General features: G+C 40.8%; 2 protein-coding genes across 2 annotated transcripts in view; one reads left to right on the top strand and one right to left on the bottom strand.

Annotated features, from left to right (window-relative positions):
• Nucleotides 1–19,775, top strand: part of ssr2 (signal sequence receptor, beta) — a 102,636-nt gene that overhangs the window by 76,667 nt on the left and 6,194 nt on the right. The gene's annotated exons all lie outside the window — the stretch shown is intronic.
• sostdc1b (sclerostin domain containing 1b) lies at nt 16,498–18,060 on the bottom strand. The gene is made up of 2 exons (XM_070846897.1): nt 17,862–18,060; nt 16,498–16,925 (listed from the first exon to the last, which is right to left on the bottom strand). Exons 1-2 carry the CDS (start codon nt 18,058–18,060, stop codon nt 16,498–16,500), a joined length of 627 nt encoding a protein of 208 aa, XP_070702998.1.

Raw genomic sequence — 19,775 nt, 5'->3', positions numbered from 1 at the left:
CACAAGTTGTACATCTCTTTAATTCTATGTGCAAAATGTTTAAATGTACTTGATGTCTGGTTATAGCTGCAGTGTACATAGTTATTTTTAGACGTGTAGGTTATTCCAACACTGCATATATCATGAAGTAGGACGAGACTCAGGCTTCAGTGTGGTTAGAATACCAAGCTACGTACTGTTTATAGGCTGTGCTAGCCAATCACATCGAAGACAACACACATTTCAGGTCTGTACGTGATGCGCATTCTATTGTTTTAGATATATGATTTTTGTTGCTGTTTTGTTAAAGTATTCATGTCTCTCAGTCTAACAAAATTGTGACAAATGTGACATTCATCCTGTAGTAGTGACTGCTTACTACGCCCATTATTTGCCTTTTTTCCTAAAATTAATAAAGTTTGCCTTTATCAGAGGAAAGAGTGACGTTATTTATACATACATACATATATACATACAAAATTAAAAACAGAAAAGTCATGTAATGATCTAGTAACAACAAAAACTAGTAAAACCTGCTAGTGGCACTGCCAGAAATCTTAGGGTGACACATCAAACCAAAACCAAAAGCCATAACTGAATTTCAAGAGTTCTACTACACTATTGGAGTGTGCAGGTCACTTTGAGAGCAGTGTAATATGTTGTGTATCTGTATACACAGTATGTATGTCATTGTTCTTCAAATTGGCTAGTTGTCAACCTTCTTAAAAAGACAGATATACAGCTTTTATTTGAAGGAGTACATTAATGAAGAACAAAACAATTGTTTAATACAGCTTTATTCAGATGTTGCTGTGTGTTTTGTAAATGAAAATATTATATTATATATCTCCAAAGTGAAGAAAATACTGTGGGGGGCCAGTGGTTGTATCAGGGTGGTCGCTCCCCCTTTGCAGCACCGTTGGCTAGTGGCCCCTTTACACTACAACCTCCTCACACTCTCATATAAAAATGTTGGACAGAGCCTGTGTGTGTGATGCTTTATTTCATATGAATAAAATTAATAAATTATTCTCTGAATACAGTAACAACGCATACTGTACTTAAGTTACATTAGTTTTAGTATTTACGATTAAATTTGAATGCAGCAAACAATTATTGGGTAATGCCCTCAAAAGACAATGCTACTTGTGCTGCTAGTTGCTAGCCAACACAGCTAGTCACAATGTCTTGTTGGACCAAACATGGATGCTGAAGGACATGGTCAGGAGATGATGGAGCCAAAATCAAAGCTAAAATGAAGGTGAATATTGGATTTTTTCAAATGAATGCGGTGTGTAATAGGCAGCAGCTTGCTGTTTGTTTGTTATATGCTATAACCACTGCACATACGGTTCAATTAGGAAGTATTGCATATTTAAAGTTTTTTTCCCAAATCTTCCATATTCTAATATTTCTTCAGTTACAACACTAGATGGCAGCTTTTTACTTCTCTTTTGTTTAGACTGAATCTTGATTTGAGTTTTACTGAACTTTATTAGCAGCATCAAGATTGACGCTAGTCGGAAGACAAACATATGTCTGCCAAAACCTTTCTCGTGGGATAAAAAAAAAAGATATTTTATGTTCTGTTCTAGTCTCATTTGTATAGTTGTCCCTTACTGGGACTTTTATTATGTCCAGGTTATGACCCCTGATTAAAAATTTCAGTATCCATTCAAGAAAGGTTCACTCAGCTTTTACTTGGCTGAACAACATTAGTACATGGGCTACACAAAATTGACAATCTGTATGGCTGCTTGAAGACAGATGACAAAAGGGTCACCAGGATAAAGAAAGAAGCTTCTCCTCAGCCTCACTTTCTCACACACGATGAACATCCTTTGGCGATGCATTAGATTTCTATAGTGCTCTGTCTCCCCCACTGCATTGTTCTCTATTTTCCACAGCTCTGCTCCCATGGGAGCACACTGACCCCTGTCACTATGTTCATAGGCACAAGCAGCAAGCATAGCTACTGTCATACCGACTGTCAATAGAATCACAACTCAAGCACTGTCCTCCTGTTTCCAGCCTATTATCTCCTCTTCCCACATCTGCGTGTCACTCTCACTCTTGACTGCAGCAAAGCATAAAGGCTCGATCTCAAATTTCCGGTTTCAGAGATGTAAAAATTAGCAAATGCTCTGTTGGATCAAATAACTTCTTTCATGCCCCCCAGGTTTTTTTTTTTCCTCAGCCTCTCTCATCCATGCCTCCACCTTGATGATGTGATGTGACAAACACAGCTTTTTGGGGTAATTGGAGATCATTTTGAGAGCAAAAGGAAAAAAAACTCCCACCTCTGTGTAACAATAATGGCATGAGCTGGACATTTCTGGAGTGGATTTATTTTCAGTGGTATCAAAGGGGAGACAAGGAGAGTTGGAGCAAAGTCATTGTCAGAAAGCCCTGGGAAAGGCTTGTAAGGGGACACCTTGGGTCTTAGCGGCAAAGTTTCGGCAGGATGAAGGTGGAGAGGAGGCTTTGTCTGGCAACTGTATGATTTGGATAATGGACATACACATACATCATGATGGTGAGCTCATCCACACAGCTTTGACTGGATGGGACTCAGAGAAGAACTTTATTTTCAATGCTTAGTCTTTCTCTCAATCCTGCTATCAGCTGGTTCCTGCACTCAGAACATCGTTTTTAATACACTTAACTGTACAAACATGTGGGGGATCCTCATCTTCTCCAATCAGAAACAGGTTTGAGGGATGTCTTTCAGCCTCCTCATGCTCAGTTATCACTATAAAATGCTCTTAAGCAAGATATTATTCCTGTTAACACTATATCCTATTGGAAATCAGTGCATGGGTGTCTTTTTCATGGTGTAATTTCTGCCATTTTATTCAGATGAAGATAACACGAGTGTAGTGTTATGACATGTGTGACATGGAATAGATCACCTGGCAAACACATCCTCTTCAGTGTTATTACATCATTTTACAAAAATGTCTCCACCTCTATGAGGACAACATTTTTGCAGAGGTATAGGTTTGCTTTCTGAAGAACAAGCACTGCTTTACTGTCTTATTTTTGACTGATATTAAATTGTAGCACTGTAAACAGAAATAGAGATTAAATGTTAGATAAACAAAATTTGGATAACTTTTTCAGCCCTGAATAATGTATGGAGGTATTCCTGTCTTACAGCCCCAGACACTTTCATCAACAGGGTATGCTAGCCTGTGTGTAGCCAACGAGGTAAAACCTGGGGCAAAGAACGTCCATTTTGTGCTTGGTGCACCACTTGGTACTCCGCATTAAGCTTTGAACACATAGTCATAAGTGAAGGTGAGCCTGCAAACATTCTCTTTGAATACTATTCTCTCTTATCCAGACTGTGTGGGCTGACAGGAAGGGGACAATGTTCAGAACCCGAAACAATAAAAGTGTGGGAGATATGTACCCCCTTCCACAGTGGATGCCATTTTGAATCCTGTAACATACTTAAAAAAAGTAGTGGGATAAGATACCACCAAGGACGTTTTTGTCTGGTATCTTCAATGGCCCTGAGAGCTCAATAACTGCAACAACAGAGAACACAAAGCCACTACAGCAATTCAAAAAGCCACAACACAACGGAAGTGAGCAACAACCTCACAGAAACCCAATCAAACATGACAGAAACTGAGACATGCATCTCTACTGCAACTGTGGCCGGCTGTCCTTTGCCATCTATGACCTGGGTCCTGAGAACCATTGGGGGCCCACTTGGGGGACAGCAGGATAAACATGAGTTTCTGTTTATGTGAGATCCAAGATCCCCCGGTTAGATCTGTCGTTATCTGTCTGCATCTATCTGTGGTCCCCTGCACTTTTAAAGTCAGGTAGGATTTGAAACTCCTCCAGTGTGTACCTGTTTCATTCATCAGACTGAGACATAATGCTAACCAAATGTTTTTTGAATGAATTATAGAATGAATGAATTATTTGATGATACCTGGCTCCTTTTGCATTCATGTTGTGGCTTTTGCATTTGTGTTTTGTTGATGTGGTTGAGCTCTCAGGGCCACCATAGGTACTGCAAAACTCATCTCATTGGAGTCAGCGTCTGTCTTTGGCTGTTCTGATCCACTAATCCACTAAACTAAGAACTCAGAAAGTACAAACTTTGTTGTTCTTTTTATTATACAGGTACTCTTATTGTTTGTTAACAGATTGTGAGTCTCTCTCAATAAATTCTTAAAAAATCCTTCTCTCGTCAAATAGAGAATAGAATTTTAAAAAGGACCTGTGTGCATGATCAGTGCTTTGAACTGAAATTTAAGAGTATTTTGGTGCTAATGCAGGTTACCAGAAGGATGAGATCATCAAAGAAGTAACAAGGCTATCGGATGCTTCATTGTTGTCACCTAATACCTGATGAGGAACAAACAGCACAGCTTTTATGTGCACCTGTCTGGAGGGAGTGTGTGAGCATATATGTGTGATACCTTAAGACAGCCTCTTGGATAGGAAACCTTGTATCCTTAATGTGTACTGTAAGGGACCATTTATCAACACCCCCTATTACTGCTGAGCTTCTTGATAATTATCAGATAAAAAAGTATGTTAATATACAGTATATTTCCTCTCTGTGATAAGCAAAAAATATTTTTTCAGAAAACCTAACCTTTAGATAATTAGTTGTGAAGTGAGGTAGAAGCTTGCATACAGTTGCACTCAAAATTAGTCAACCCCCATTGCAAATTAGGTGTATTGGCAACATTTCTCAAACAAGCACAATTGAAATAGCTCAAAACAACTAATATTACAGGTGGTTTCTCCAAATTAAACTCAACATTGGCACTTTTAATGACTTCTGCAGTCTCAAAATTATTCAACCCCCTGAATAAAATCCCTTATAAGAGCACTCATTCTCAAATCAGGTGTTGTCTCAAGCAACTAATGAGGCCCTTGATTACTTGCATCAGATGTGCTTGAGATGCATCAAATACTGGGACTGGCTAGGTTTTTGTTCACAGTGACGTTTGGCTGCATGTTAGAAATATGGGAAAGTCAAGAGAATTCTCCAAAAAGTTAAGAGAGGAGATCATTGTCTTACACAAACAAGGAAAAGGATACAAAAAGATAGCAAAGGTACTGAATGTTCCCAGAGATACTGTTAATTCGAGCACCAGGGCTCTAGCACAGACTATTTCAAGCTTCCCTCTCTGATGCTGATGCTGATGCTGGTGCTGGTGCTGGTGCTGGTGCTGGTGCTGGTGGGGGGAGGGTGCGCTGGCACTGTGCTGCAGTGGTTTTATTCCCTGAGATCAGAAATGGACCAGTTTTGAAGAGAGAAGGACCTCTTCATGAGCTCAGTGACCCTCTCTGGTTGGCATTTTTAGTGGCTCTCACTGATCACCTTAACACACTGAACAAGAGCCTACAAGGCAAAGACCAGCTTGTACCACAACTAATAAATGAAAGCCCACTAATGGAAAGGCTGAATCTGCTTCTTGAATCATATTCAGTTATCAAGCAGAATTTACCTACATTTGATTGATTTTGCCAACTTTAATCCACTAGAGGTGAGGCGATATACATCACCTCTAGTGGATTAAAGTTAGCAATATAGCTCACTTCTAGTGAGTGACCCAGCCCTTGTGTGTGTTTTTCTGTATGTGGCCCTCAGTGAAAAAAGTTTGGACACCCCTGTATTGGGCAATGGCAGGAAGAACTATAGTACTGACAATAGGAATATGACTAATAATGAGCAATATGGTAACAGTGAAAAACATGATAATAGTTAATATATGAATAATAATCACACTAATGTTAGTAAAAAGTGTATCTCTGGTTCCTTAGACTGCCGGGGGACTCCTATGGTGCACTGAGCTCCTCTATTCTCTCTCCTCCTCTTCCTCTCCATCGTTATGTCTCATGTCAGCCAAATGTCTGCCTCTAACTTGCTATATTCCCCAGAGCCTTTCTGTGCTTTCTCACCTCTCAGGTTCCTGTTGATCCTGTGGATCCTGGTCCTGGCCCTGCTGATGTGGTTCTCTGGTTCCTGTGGGTCCTGGTCCCGGTCCTGCTGATGTGGTTCTCTGGTTCCTGTGGATCCTGGTCCTGGTTCTGCTGATGTGGTTCCCTGGTTCCTATGGATCCTGGTCCTGGTCCCGCTGATGTGGTTCTCCATCAGCCAATGGATCTGCGTCTGTCCAAGGCTACAGCCTGTCCATCCTTGGGAGCTGGATCTCTCCTTCACTGTGGTGCTCCCGGAGGTTTCTCTTTTCCCACTGGGTTTTTTGAGTTTTTCCTTCCCGAAGAAGGAGGGTCATAAAGGGCAGGTGATGCCTCGGACTGATCCACCGGACTGATCCATTGGCCTCATCGACTGCTGGACTCTTTATTAGATTGTTTGTTCGCTTACACTTGTTTATTTCAGTGAACTTTGTAAAGCACTGTGAGACACTCTGTTGTGATATTGGGCTATACAAATAAATTGAATTGAATTGAATTGAATTGAATTGAATTGGACCACAGAGATCTGATGTTTAAAAGTCCACATTCAACTCTCCTGTCCTGTTGGACTTTGCCAGTGGAGGTATTAACTTTGATTAGGTTTTTCTGCAGAACTCCTCTTCTGTTAGACTTAATGATGGAAATGATTTGAATGGTCGGGGGACAGACACAGTCTCTATGGGATGTTGGGTGGGTGACCCTTCTAATGGAGGAGCAGAGAAGCGTGTAAGACTGCAGCTCTGCCTCCTGGTCTCAGCTCTGGATTGTCAAGTTTTGAGACTAATGAAATCAACCAAATTTCTAGATAAGAGCTCTGCTCCTTCCAAAGTGGGATGGATGCCGTCTCTTCTAATCAGACCAGTTTTCTATGAAGCCCACATTGTTTGCATTGTTTGAGCCAGCGGTTGAATGATGACATGCGGCTCTACATATCATCACTGGTCAGGTTGGGCAGGGGACCAGAGAAAACTATGGAGTCTGACATTGTTTTACCAAAATTGCACACAGACTCCGCATTGATTTTAGTGACCTCCGATTGGCGTAATCGGATGTCATTCCCGTCGACATGAATCAAATTCTTACCAAATCTACGTTTATCTTTAGCCAGCAGTTTCAAATTTTGATTCAATGTCTCCCACTCTGGCCCCTGGGATGTATTTGACTATGGTAGCATGAAATATCAATCAATCAATCACTCTTTATTTATAGAGCGCCAATTCATAACAGTGTTATCTCAAGACGCTTTCCATAAAGAGCAGGTCTAGACCAAACTGTTTAATTAAGAGAGAGACTCAACGATTCATAATAATAAAATACATAACACATCTATTTTCATGTCTTGTACTTCTGAAAAAAGAATCTGCCTAAATAAACAAATGTCTGTGAAGGGGTGTGTAGCAGGCACAAGGGGAAAGACCCAAATGCTGGCAACTAGGTAGGCAGGGATAGGTCAGTGGTTTTAATGGAAAAATTATGTCATGCAAAATGGCAGGCAAAGATTCAGGTTCAGGTTTCAAGTTTCAGGCCTCAGGGTACAGAAGTTGGAAAGCAAGCGACGAAGCAACACTGACAGACTGGTCACTGACTGAAGAAAAGTGGCTGGCATAAATACTGACAAGTTGATTGAACAATTACAAACAGGTGAGCAGGTGTATGTGGGAGTTCTCCTACAGAGAAAGCACTTTTCTTGACTTACAGTCCAGCAGCTTTATCTGGAGCTGGAGTTGCATCTCATGGCAGAGGTTTGTCAGTTGTCATGGAGTTAATAACTCGAGGTTGTCTTTGTTTGACTTGTTCATTGAAATCACCTGAAAGTTTGTCAATTTTGCCAATACACCTAATTTGCAATGGGGGTTGAATAATTTTGAGTGCAACTGTATAGGAATAGTTACAAAATGTACAAAATTACAACTTACAGCACCCTTGACAAACACAGCTTGTTACCAAGGGATGTAAGAAATGAAGCTACAGATGCAAAGACCAGTTACTCATCAATAATGTCATATTGTAAGTAAATTGAAAAAAATAACTTGTCAACAGTATGGATTGACAACAGGAAGTCATTGGACAGCCACCCAACAATTATCAAATTCATCACGGAGCACACAAAGGCCTGGAAGATCACTTTAAATCTCCACCATGAAGACCGGTTGATAACATTGGGACAGATTTCGATCAGCTGTTGCCTTACACAGCAACAGCAACTGGGATACAAATCACAGAACCACCTATCCTAGATCAACGACCTCAAGGCATTTGCCAAGGTCGACAACCAGCAGAAGAGTTTACTCACCATTGCCAAGACCTTCAGCGGCAACATCAAGATGGAATTTAGACATCACAACATGTGTGCCAAAGCCACTTTCAAGAAAGGTAGACTGACCAAAACTGCAGCCTTAGACTTTAACATTGGCACTGTGATCAAAGAGCCCAAAATGGCACATACAAATACCTAGGAGTGAATAAGGGAGAATGGCTCTGAGAAGTGAACTCAATGTGGCTAACAGATTTTAAGCTATCAACACCCTAGCGATACCTGTGGTGATGTACAGCTTCAACATTATCAACTGGAAACTGAACAACATCAAGAGAGTGAATGCCAAGACAAGAAAGATGCTGCTTGTAATAGGATGTGATGGTCAATGGTATCAAATGCAGCACTCAGATCTAACAAGACCAGTACAGAGAGAAGTCCTCTGTCTGATGCCATAAGGAGGTCGTTCGTAACCTTCACCAGTGTCTCTGTGCTATGGTTCGCTCTAAAACCTGACTGAAAATTCTCTAATAGACTATTAGAATTTAGAAAATTACACAGCTCATTGGCTGCTACTTTCTCCAGGATCTTGGAGAGAAAGGGAAGGTTGGATAAAGGTCTATAGTTGGCTAATACACCTGAATTTGTAGTACACTATTTTGTAATATCTTACAATTGCACCGCAACACCTACTTTTGGATGTTAGTCATTACAATCCCATTACAGAGTTACTATGCTGTTTTTGAGCTAAACACAGGAAGAGAACAGGCACAAAGCATGCACATAATATAATGAATAATAAAATGACCAAAAACAGGTAGCATGACAATTAGTGTCACTATTGTCAGGGCGGCTGTGGCTCAAAAGTAGAGTGGATCATCCATCAACTGAAAGTGTCCGTGGGCAAGACACTGAACCCCGACTTGCTCAGTGTGAGAATGTGTATGAAAGAATAGTCTCCTCCAAATTAGATTCCTCCTGAATGAATGATGTGTGGATGGATGAATGAGGATGTGATGCTAAAGCGTTTTGAGTAGTCAAAATGACTAGAAAGGCTCTATACAAATACAGACCATTTACCATTTATTGTCTTTAAAAAAGTATCTTTTATTTATTTATCTAGTTCTCATAAACCAAAATTCCATTACAACAAAAGTAAGGTCACTTCTTTACTGCATGGGTTTGGCTTCCTTATTTATTCATTCATTTGATTCATTCAAGTACAAGTTATTCAAGTACCAATACAGAATTCTACATATTCACAATGTATTGGAGAGCTATGATATAGAAATACAATGCTGAAATCATGCTGAAACAAATGTGAATTATGTCTTGGGGTTTGTAAATGACCAAGTAATTGACCAAGATTATTATTGACAGCTCTGGAAAAAAGCTAGTAAGTGAGCCGTGAGTCATGAAAAGGAAGAAAATAAGTTGACATGAAAAACAATGAAACTGTTTTCCTCTTGTGAGTAGAAGCAGTACAAAAACAGAGCAGTCAACCCTAAACTGGTATAGCACCAGATAAGATAAGACAAGATTTTCCTTTTCGTCCCACCACAGATAAATTCAGTGTTACAGCAGCTACTAAGCAAAAGTAAAAGAGCAGCAGAAATAGAACTTAACAATAAAACAATTAATAATAAACTAGTGGACAGAGATATACACATGATAAATATGTACAATTTAAACAAGATGAAGTATAAAAATAGGGACAAGTTTTTTGTTCTAGATATATTGCAGGGTGATGTTCTGCCGTTATTGGCAGTTTTGGTGCATGTGCGGACTACTTTCTTTCTTTTGTCTTCTCCATTTCTTCTCTGAGCAGTTTTAACAGCTAAAACATTATTAAAGCATTAGAATTAAATCTAGTAGAGAAAGTATGCACGTGATCCCTATGTGGCTGTGTCTTTGTCCACTGAGGGTTTTCTGAGCTTGTGGCTATGAGGGCATCCTTCACACAACATCCTGCCTGAATGAGAAACAGGTGTGTCTGGAGAAGAGAGATTAAACTCTCTTTGACTGTTTGAGGCTATTGACGGCAGTGCTCACACATAGACAGACATCCAGCAGCAGGCACCTTTCATAGCTTTAGGCCTCAGGACACCCAACAAAATGGACCTTTGTATGATTCTGTTTTGGTCTTTTTACTTAGCATGTTTGCAGAAGATAAATTTCTGCAGCTTTTGATGTGGCTTCAACCCTTTATTTGATGTATACAATACAAAAAATCTCCTTCTCATATGATTCATAATATAGAAAAGAAAGGGGAAGATTAACACTTGAGGTGGAGGGGCTTCATAAGCTATGGTGTGGCTTTAACCAGTGGCACAATATTATCTCACATTAATTGCTGCTTGCTCTTGTCTGGATTGTTACATTGTCACTTGTCTTTGTGATCTTACCTCCATGACTATCACTGGCTTTGTGTCACCAGCCACTTCCATGTTGAGTGAGTAAACCGTGGGGCAGCTGTGGCTCAGCGCTAGAGTGGGTTGTCCCTCAATCAGAAGGTCGGTGGTTCCATCCCCCAGCTATGAGTCAACATGTCGAAGTGTCCTTCGGCAAGACACTGAACCCCAACTTGCTCCTTCAGTGTGTGAAAGAATAGTCTCCTCCAGCTTAGATTAGATCCCTCATGAATGAATGATGTGTGAATGAGGATGTTGTTGTGACTTGCTTTTTCCAAGCAATGTCCCACTACCTGACTCAGAGATTTGAACTGTTGCCTGTGTCCATCTGACCAACATACTTAAGCTATAAATGAAATGAATGGCAGAGATGTGTTCCTAGCAGTGTCAAGGTACTGCTGAGTTTACCCATCTCAAACAATTTTGTCATTCAGTCTCCACATCCTGTTACCATTAAAGACTGTACAGAGCCGGAAGTTTGTATGTGTTCCTACAAAAAAATAGGCTTTTATGATGAAAAGCGACAACACTGCAGCTGGTCATTCAACAATCAGATGATCGAGCGAGACACTGAACCCCATATTGTTCCGGATGCTGTGCTTCATTGTGTGAGTGTGTGTAAATGATTAGTTTTCTGTCTGATGACAGATTGGCAGCCTGCTATCAGTGTGTAAATGGATCAATGAGATGTTTTTCCATCTGATGTCAGATTAATTTTAAGCAAACTTTTAAAATGTCAAAAAAAGAAAACGCAAAGTAGCCACATTTCCATCAACTGGTTTGGAGTAAATAAACTAGGCTCAGATTGGGTCGGTGGGATCCTGGAACACGAATGCAGCATGTTCTCAGACGGGGCTAGTGAAGAGACAGACAGGGCTGCACTGTTGCTAAAAAACTTTGTGGATTTTATGACGGTTCACTGGCCCACAGAAGTGGTGGCCCACAAAGATCTGTCATGGTGCACCAGCTGGCCAGTATACCACTGCTACATTTTATGCTGTCCAGAGCAAAGACAAAGGAATGTAATGATTTTTAATGGACTTCAGAACTTATTCAACAATGTTGTTTCCATCTACCATGCTGCTAGTCCTGAGCTGATGGCTGCTGGACATCCTCTGATTTCGAAGGACAGTAAGCAGAATGTGTCTTTTATCACTGCACTAAGTTTCCTCAGCCGACCACTGTGTCTACGGTCCTCAATGTTGCTTCTTCAAAAGAGCTTGAGCAGCACATCCTGAAACCCCAGTCTGCTTTGAAATGTTTGCCTGGCAGTAGAACCACCTGGTGTCTTGTTGCTGTGCTCAGTCTGAACATGATGACCTGTGACATCAAACTGTCTTCACCAACCTCACCTTGGTAGCAGAGTTTCTGTTCCTCCCGCAGTTTCAGCTAATGACTGCTTTCAAACCTACATATGAAGTTGATGATCATTAGTACCTGTTTGTTATAACTGGTTAATCACACACCTGAATATGATCCTACAAAATCAAGTGTACCTGAAGAACTGATGCTGTTTGGAAGGCAAAGGGTGGGCACACCAAATATTGATTAGATTTGATCTTTTTCCATTTTTGCAGAGTAATTCCAAGTTAAGGTAATTCAAGTTATGGAACAACAGATATAGAAAGACAATAGTGCAAAAAGTTCTCATTCACTTCACAACTTCTGTAGTCTCTTGCAGTACAACTGTATATTACAGATCTGCACCATGCATCTGTTTTGAGTTGTGATCATTTATTTTGTGAATACAGACAATTTGGTTGTTTACTATGACAGATATTCCTAAAGAAGCTCATTAGATTGCATGCCAACTTGTCCTCCACTCTGAGAGACTGGCATGTATTCTCTCTGTGCTCTGCGTCATGCCAAATGGACGGGGGTGTGCCACCCTTACAGCTTTACTCTTTGGAGTTTAGACATATCTTTTTTGGCTCTGCCAGACCAGACTGCTGAGCAGTAATCGAGGTGACATAAAAACTAATGCCTGTGTCACTAGTTGACGGGACAGACGGGCGGAGGTCTGAGCAACGCTGACCTTTGCGGCTCAGGAGAGTGCAGTAAAGCACAGTTTCTTACCCAGTGGAAATGGGTAAGAAAAGAGGAACATCTTGTAATGTATGATGTTCCTCTACCCATTTTTTAAATCTCCCACAATAACTGCCCACCTAGTGCAGCACCAAGAAAACATGCCAACAAAATACTTTAGCTACATTCAAGTGTATTCTCCTGTATCCAGTCTAGCACTAGTTGTAATTCAGTTTGAGAATGATCCTTAATTCAGTTATATTAGTAGCTGCAACATGTACAGTAGCACTGCACTTGTCCAAAACACAAAGCATGTCATTAGTAAATATTGAATATATATATATATATATATATATATATATATATACACACACACACACACACACACATATATATATTGAATATATTCAATATAAATATTGAATATATATATATATACATATATATATTGATAACTCCCCTGGGGAAGACCACACTGTAAGTATTTTGCTTGTAAGATGGTTTAATATACAATCTTTCCATTTGAAATAAAGCAGAATAGAAACATCAAGTCCAGAGTATTTGGGTGAATGTATTTATTGTCACCTTTACCAGTTATTTTCTTCTACCAACCATCCAAATCCTATTTAAAGATTGCTTGAAAGTTATTTTCTCCCACCTGCTAATCAACATTCCCAGACTTTCTGCTGATCTGATGCCCTTCACTGTACCTACAGGATATTAGTGACAAAGGGACATCAGTTCTTTACCGCTGCAGGTAATACAAGTTAAACATCCTGTTGTCATCTGGTGCAGGTGATTCTTTTCATTGCCTACTTTAGCCCACAGCTTTCAGAGTGAAAAAATGAATGGATACATGAGACAATAAAGCACCTTAACATGTTGCTGCAGCTGGAATGAGCCCCAGTAGCCTGGAGGTACAGGCATACCGTTCACAATAAAACAAAGTATGGGATCTGTTGAAAAGAAAGTTTCATCACTGACTAATGCCTCTGTTGTTAGGAAGTCCCTGTTTGCAGAGAGCCAGTCTGGCATGACTGCTCTATTATGCCACACACACAGCCTTGTAAACAATTTTCATTCAACCATTTTATTTCAGACAATGACAAAAATTATAAAAAAGAACTTCAACTGTTCTGGGACAAAAACAAGTAAGACCTACATACTATTATTTTGAAACAAAAAAACCCATAAACGTTTCCCCACATATGGAGCATTACATCCACACTATAATCACTCTATCATATACGTTTAACTTCACATTAGAAACTTTGAAACTTTTAATAACCAAAGTAACATTGTTTTACATGTCTTGCATCTGAAGTCTGTAGAACCTTTGAATTATGTAATAGATTATTATTTTCTATTATTTTGACACGAAGAGTTGCCATCTGTGACACAATAAACCAAACCTATGACTTATTGTAGCATTTCTTTCTGACATGAACCAAACCTCCTGTAATGACTGTTGCATGGTACCACATTACATAGTGTCTCTACCAGAACCTTCACTACCATTACATGCTGTATTTGGAATAAGTCGGTAAAATGCTCATTGATACTGTATATTTGTTTTCCACAAAACAAATATAAAGAAATATTTGTGCTTGCAGAGACTACATCATTCTGAAGCAGTCCTGTGCGCTGTACACCTCACTACGACTCCAGTGCAGTAGAAATGTAGCTCTTAAAAAATGAACAGAAAAACATGATGGCTGTATACATAGTCCAGCCTTATCCTTAAGCGTCGTGGGGCACTGGAGCCAAAGGGCAAACTACCATTGGTAAACATACTTTAGTAATATAAACTGAATTTCTAGGAGACAGAGTTGAAATAATCACAATTATTATTTATCAGATCTGCTGTCCGATTTGATTAATGATCAAATCTGATTCAAATCTGACTTTAGCCAAGTCCTGGTGGAATCACAGAGTACAGTCACATCTCACATTGGCACAAAACTACATTTCCTCCCCTCTTTTCGACAGTAAAATCATCACCATAATAACTTCTGCCAAAGCAAGGATTGCATCATGATCTTTGAGGGGAGCCGTGTATTTGGGATCAGAGTTCATTTTCTAAACTTTGGTTGCAGAAAATTAGCATTAGCAAATGTTTTGAGTTAATGGCCTCTCTTAGAATGAGCATCACCAGACCAAATCACAAATGTAAATTAGTTCGGAACCCCTCCCAACGGGCATTTTTAACAGACTTAACTAAATGCCTGTCAGTCAATCAATCAATCAATCAATCAATCAGGAAAACAGATTTTTACCACCTAAAACTTCATTCAGAGTCCTTTCATTGCCATCAGACAGCCCTTTCTAATGGGGAGCTGACACCACTGTATCGTCCTTCAAAGCCATCTCCGCTGACAAAAAACATCCTTTCACCTTGTAGAACACATTAGTTGCTGGACTACTGCTGCCTCACTTGATTAGTATGTTTCTTTAATTGTGCGACTTTGGTGTTTCTAACGATTAATTCATTGATCGAGGTAAGGACAGAGCAGCAACTCCTGTGTTCTCCTAGTCAGCATTACTGGGGGCTTTGAAGAGAACATAGATGGATACATATCAGCTTTAGTTTCCCACTGGAAAGATGAGGTAAAGCAGCGAAAATATTTTTATCATTTTCCTACGACCCAGCAATTCTTGTTCTGTGTGGGGGACACGTGTCTGAGACCTCCAGGTCAAGCATGATTCCGACTGTCCTGTCCTATTTTCAACCATTTTCCAGACTTCAGGAAACTAAAAGGCAGAAAGGACTGGGGGGGTCAGTTCAGAAGGCTAAAGAAAGCCGAGCAGTAGAACAGGTTTTCTTTGTTTTCATAACTGATTGAGTGACTGATCAGTTAAAAATATGATGCTAAAAAAATTAATGAACAAATTACATTTTTCAGAAATGCTTAGATTATACAAAGAAAAAATCAAAATATTAAAGCCTTTTTCTGTCACTTTTCAGCGTACACTTAAACTGGGATTGATTTTTGAAGGTATCTTTACATGCAGTCAACAGAATATTCCACATCAGCAGCAGCCATCTTAGTTGTTTACAAAAAGGCCTCAATGGTCCTCTTCTGTCACTGATCGTATTCACCCCGCCCAACAATACATAAACGGTTGTGACTGGCTGGAAATCTGTCTGAATGGGACGGAGACCAGATGGACCTGCCTGAGCAAATAAAACATGAGCTTGCTTGATTCCACTTTTAGGCTTGGCTCTGAGCAATGTCGAACTCTCACATTTGGTGGAAACCCCATGACACGGCTGACCATTTGTGTTCAGACACACACTGCACTGTCACAGTGATATAGCAGATATCCCTCCTCTGTACTGAGGGGCAGACTTTATAAAATGTTCCCTTAAAATGAACATCAATGCTTTGCTAATGGACCATGCAGTAACTGTGAAGTTGCTTGGTCTGCCAGATTTAAAAGGTGCTGGGAGATGTACTTTTTATTCCCTCCAACAGACCTAGGCTAGCTGTTTCCCTCTGCTTCCAAGCTAGACTTGCCATGTCCTGACTCCAGGTCAGTATCAAACATACAGACTTGAGGCTCATATCCATCTTAACATCTCACTCTGTGAAAGAAAGTAAATAAGTGAATTTCTGAAAATGTTGAGCTGTTCCTCTGACTCAGCTGTGCTTTGGGCCACTGACTAATCTGAAAACGAAAACTAGAAACAGACAAAAAGAGAACAGTTTTCTGTGCTACAATAATCTAAATCTGGAGACAAGTCTACATTATTCTCATACCAGGCCTTGCTCTTGAATATTTAGTTCTTATTTAAGTCATCCACAAACTTCATGATGAAGACAGAGGTGGCTGTTTGGAGCTTTCCTGTGTAGCTGCAGGATTACATCGGTTTTAGATGTCAAATTGGCCCCCGGGTCTCTCCTCCGGGAGTCCTGCCTTCTTCTGATTTTTCCTCTGTCTACCACTGTGGACAGGCGTGTCCTTGTGTCCTGAGTCATTCTGCTGTCTGGAGTAGCGCTTGCACTTGCAGGAGGTCACAACAGTTATCTTGTAGGTCCTGGAGCTGCCATCCTGACACTGCAGTCGGATCCGCTGGGTCCTGGTCCGGTCAGTGACGCAGCGCCACTCGTGGGCGTCTCGGCGGCTCCAGTACCTCCCAGTGTATCCTGCACCACCGATCCAGTTGGGCAGCAGGTGGGCCGGCAGACACTCCCCAGCACACACCAGCTCCTTAATGGGGTTGACACTGGTGCACTGGCCATCAGAGATGTACTTTGTGGACCTCAGCTCCCTGCAGCCCACCTGGCTCTGGTCTGGGCCTGAGACATGAAAACTGGATTATAAATACGTTTGCTCCACTTCGTTGTGATGTGGCACTATCTGTTTCTACTGCTACTCTTCAGGAGGCAGAGTTCTCACAGCTGAAAGTGAGTCCAACTCAACAAGTCTGACAAAATAACCCTGATGACGTAATAGTGATGTCATTAACTCTGTTATCTCAGATTGAGCTTGAAGGTTTAGGTTTTGAACAAAAGGCCTATGTTACACACAGGGTATGTGGCGTTTGAAGGATGGGGGCATTTAAAGGCAGACAAGTTCTAATGATCTATGTTGCCACATTGTTTTAAAGGGCAGTAACTCATACCAAACACTAAACGTCAGGACATCTCAGCCAACAAACTGCAACAAACTTCTTTACTTTTATTTATTTGGTTCTTTAATTGGTCTCTCACAAGCCCTCCAACTCTATGGAGGGCCAATAGTAAATTCCTGTAGGGGCATGACATTATCACCATTTGATCATTTAAAACACACAGCTAGAGTAAGAGGACATGGGTAAGGCAGGCAGGTTAGTCTCATCTCTGGCAAATACAGCTTGCTCGAAATGCAGCTGCAAGAGTTACCTGTTGGTCAGGGAGTTCATCTGAACCACTGCTACCTGTCCACAAGTCATCACTGAGACCCAGTTATGCTGGCTCTCTCTCCCACCTGCTCCGAGAGTCAACACAAAACATGAGAAGCAGCATTTTGCTTCCACATTAAATGTACTTTAAAGCACATTAAAGTAAATGTGCTTTAATGTGCTTTAATGTGCTCCACCATGACCTGATATATATTTTGCGTGGATTATGGAGTTTTCACCTTCATCTGATCTCTGAAGTTCTAACACCTGCCACACACTTGTCTGCTCAGAGTGGTCAGCGGGCACTTCACCTTCATTCCAAAATGATGAACGCTCTGCAGCGTGGACTCACCGTTCCGCACCGTGTCAGCCGGCCCTCTCCCGCCTTTCCTCGCCTGGTTCGTGTCCTCGCTGGCCGGCCCGTCCTGGGTGTCGTGGACCGGCTGCGGGTGGACGGACTCTGTGGCGTCGTTGTGAACGGCCGAGCTGTTCCTGCCGCTCAGCAGCAGCAGGACAGCGAAGAGCTGGAGTCCGCTGGCAGGACGGAGCATGGCTGACCTGTCTGATCTGAGAATCACACCTGAGGAATGAAGCAGCCTGCTGCAGCTCTGCTTTATTTATCCTCCGCTGCAGGAGCAAGGCACACCCACCCGGAGAGCACTTCACTGGGCTGCTCCAACTCTCCAAGCGTTCACTTCCTAACAGCTACTTAACAACCTCGGGTTATCAACGTGACTCCTGAAGAATATTTAATATTGTTTTCATCACTGGGTCATCAGCTGAACTCTTTAGGATGCTTCTGCAGTCGGTGTTTCTAAAATAACAATAAAGATATAAATGCTTGTGATTAAGGTGTAAATCTTTATTATCACCTTCAGCTTATATAATGAAATATGACAAACTACAGCTTACTGTCAAACACAATTTCACCACTCTCCCATTCCCACCTCACCCAAGGACTGGAAGAAAAAGAAAGAAGAGGATTTGACAAAAGCATCGTGTTACTTTTGTAGAAATAAAGAGGAAAAGACACAGTGGTGAGGGACTGTCCAAAAGCAGAGCTCCCACATTGAAATCAGTGTGACAAAGAGGCTCCACTTCATGTTGAATAATAGACTTACGTCTCTTTGTAATGCAGAACAGTTCAACAGCACCGCAAACAACATCCTCCAAAGTTGAACGTACACCTCTCTGACACACTTGGAACACAAACGGAAAATGATGGCTTTCATGAAGGAAGATTTATTGCAGGACGGTTGTGGTAAGCTTCATAGACTTTATTTGCAGCTAGACAGACATAAGGAACTGGACAAAGAAGGTTGTACATGTCCACCTAGTGGCTCTGTACAGTTCTAGTTTTTGTGTAGTGCTGGATGGGATTTTCTCTGGTTTAGAAGTCTGTATACATTTAATCATTAGGATTACTAAAGCTCTGGAGACATTTCTGCCCGTTTAAGGAGTAATGACTTAGACTTAGACTTCTTTAGTGATCCCCCATAGGGGGAAATTCCCATGTTACAACAGCAACAATAGAACAGAAAGAGTGAAGAAGCAACAGTAGAAAAATAAGCAATAGTAAATTAATTATCCTGTTTATTAGTTTTCTGAGTAGTAGCGGAATTATTCCAGCTGCTTTACCTGCTCCAAATAGAAATATGTGGCTGTGACTAAGGTACATACCCATTTCTGTTACATTTGGTGTTTAATATCTGGCAAAGCATGATGCAGTGATTGGGGGATTATGCTTGTGTTACTCTGAAACGCTCTGTGTGATATACACATAGTGTTTGACACAGGTCAAAATACCTGTACAGTTTATATGTTGCCACTCTAAAATGAAGCTCTACTTAATTGAATTGCAGGTAATTGTCACAGTGCTGAAATAAACTTTGTCTGTCACTGCAACTTTGGAGAGTAAATATTCCAAGTGACAAAAGTCCTGAAAAATGTTGACACTGTGAGGAAGGTGATTTGAATGAAATAGCGCTTCAGTAATCAACAACAAAAGAGTCTTTTAGAGAAAAACAACCTCTCCTCCTTCCTGCCGCCGATCGTACCACCGATCTGCCAATGGACGACCCACTCTACCTCTGAGCCAAGGCGGCAGCCGCTTGGCAGTTTTTACTGTTATTCTATTTATTTTTCTTTCTCATAGACATGGTACAGTTTACCTCTTACTTAACTGTTTCTGTTGATTCGTTTCATTGTTTCATAAAAAGCCAGGTAGCACTCTGCAAGAGTTGTTTTTGGGGTGTGTGAGAAAATA

The sequence above is a fragment of the Pempheris klunzingeri genome, chromosome 16, assembly GCF_042242105.1.
Source record: "Pempheris klunzingeri isolate RE-2024b chromosome 16, fPemKlu1.hap1, whole genome shotgun sequence".
Lineage (NCBI taxonomy): Eukaryota > Metazoa > Chordata > Actinopteri > Acropomatiformes > Pempheridae > Pempheris > Pempheris klunzingeri.
Note: the sequence above shows the minus strand (reverse complement) of the source record. Positions and strands in the feature narration are given on the sequence as shown.

Coding starts and splice junctions, on each gene's coding strand:
- sostdc1b (XM_070846897.1), bottom strand. CDS start 18,060: ATGCTCCGTCCTGCCAGCGGACTCCAGCTCTTCGCTGTCCTGCTGCTG. Junction 16,926..17,861: donor GGCTGACACGGTGCGGAACG/GTGAGTCCACGC, acceptor TTCATGTCTCAG/GCCCAGACCAGAGCCAGGTG.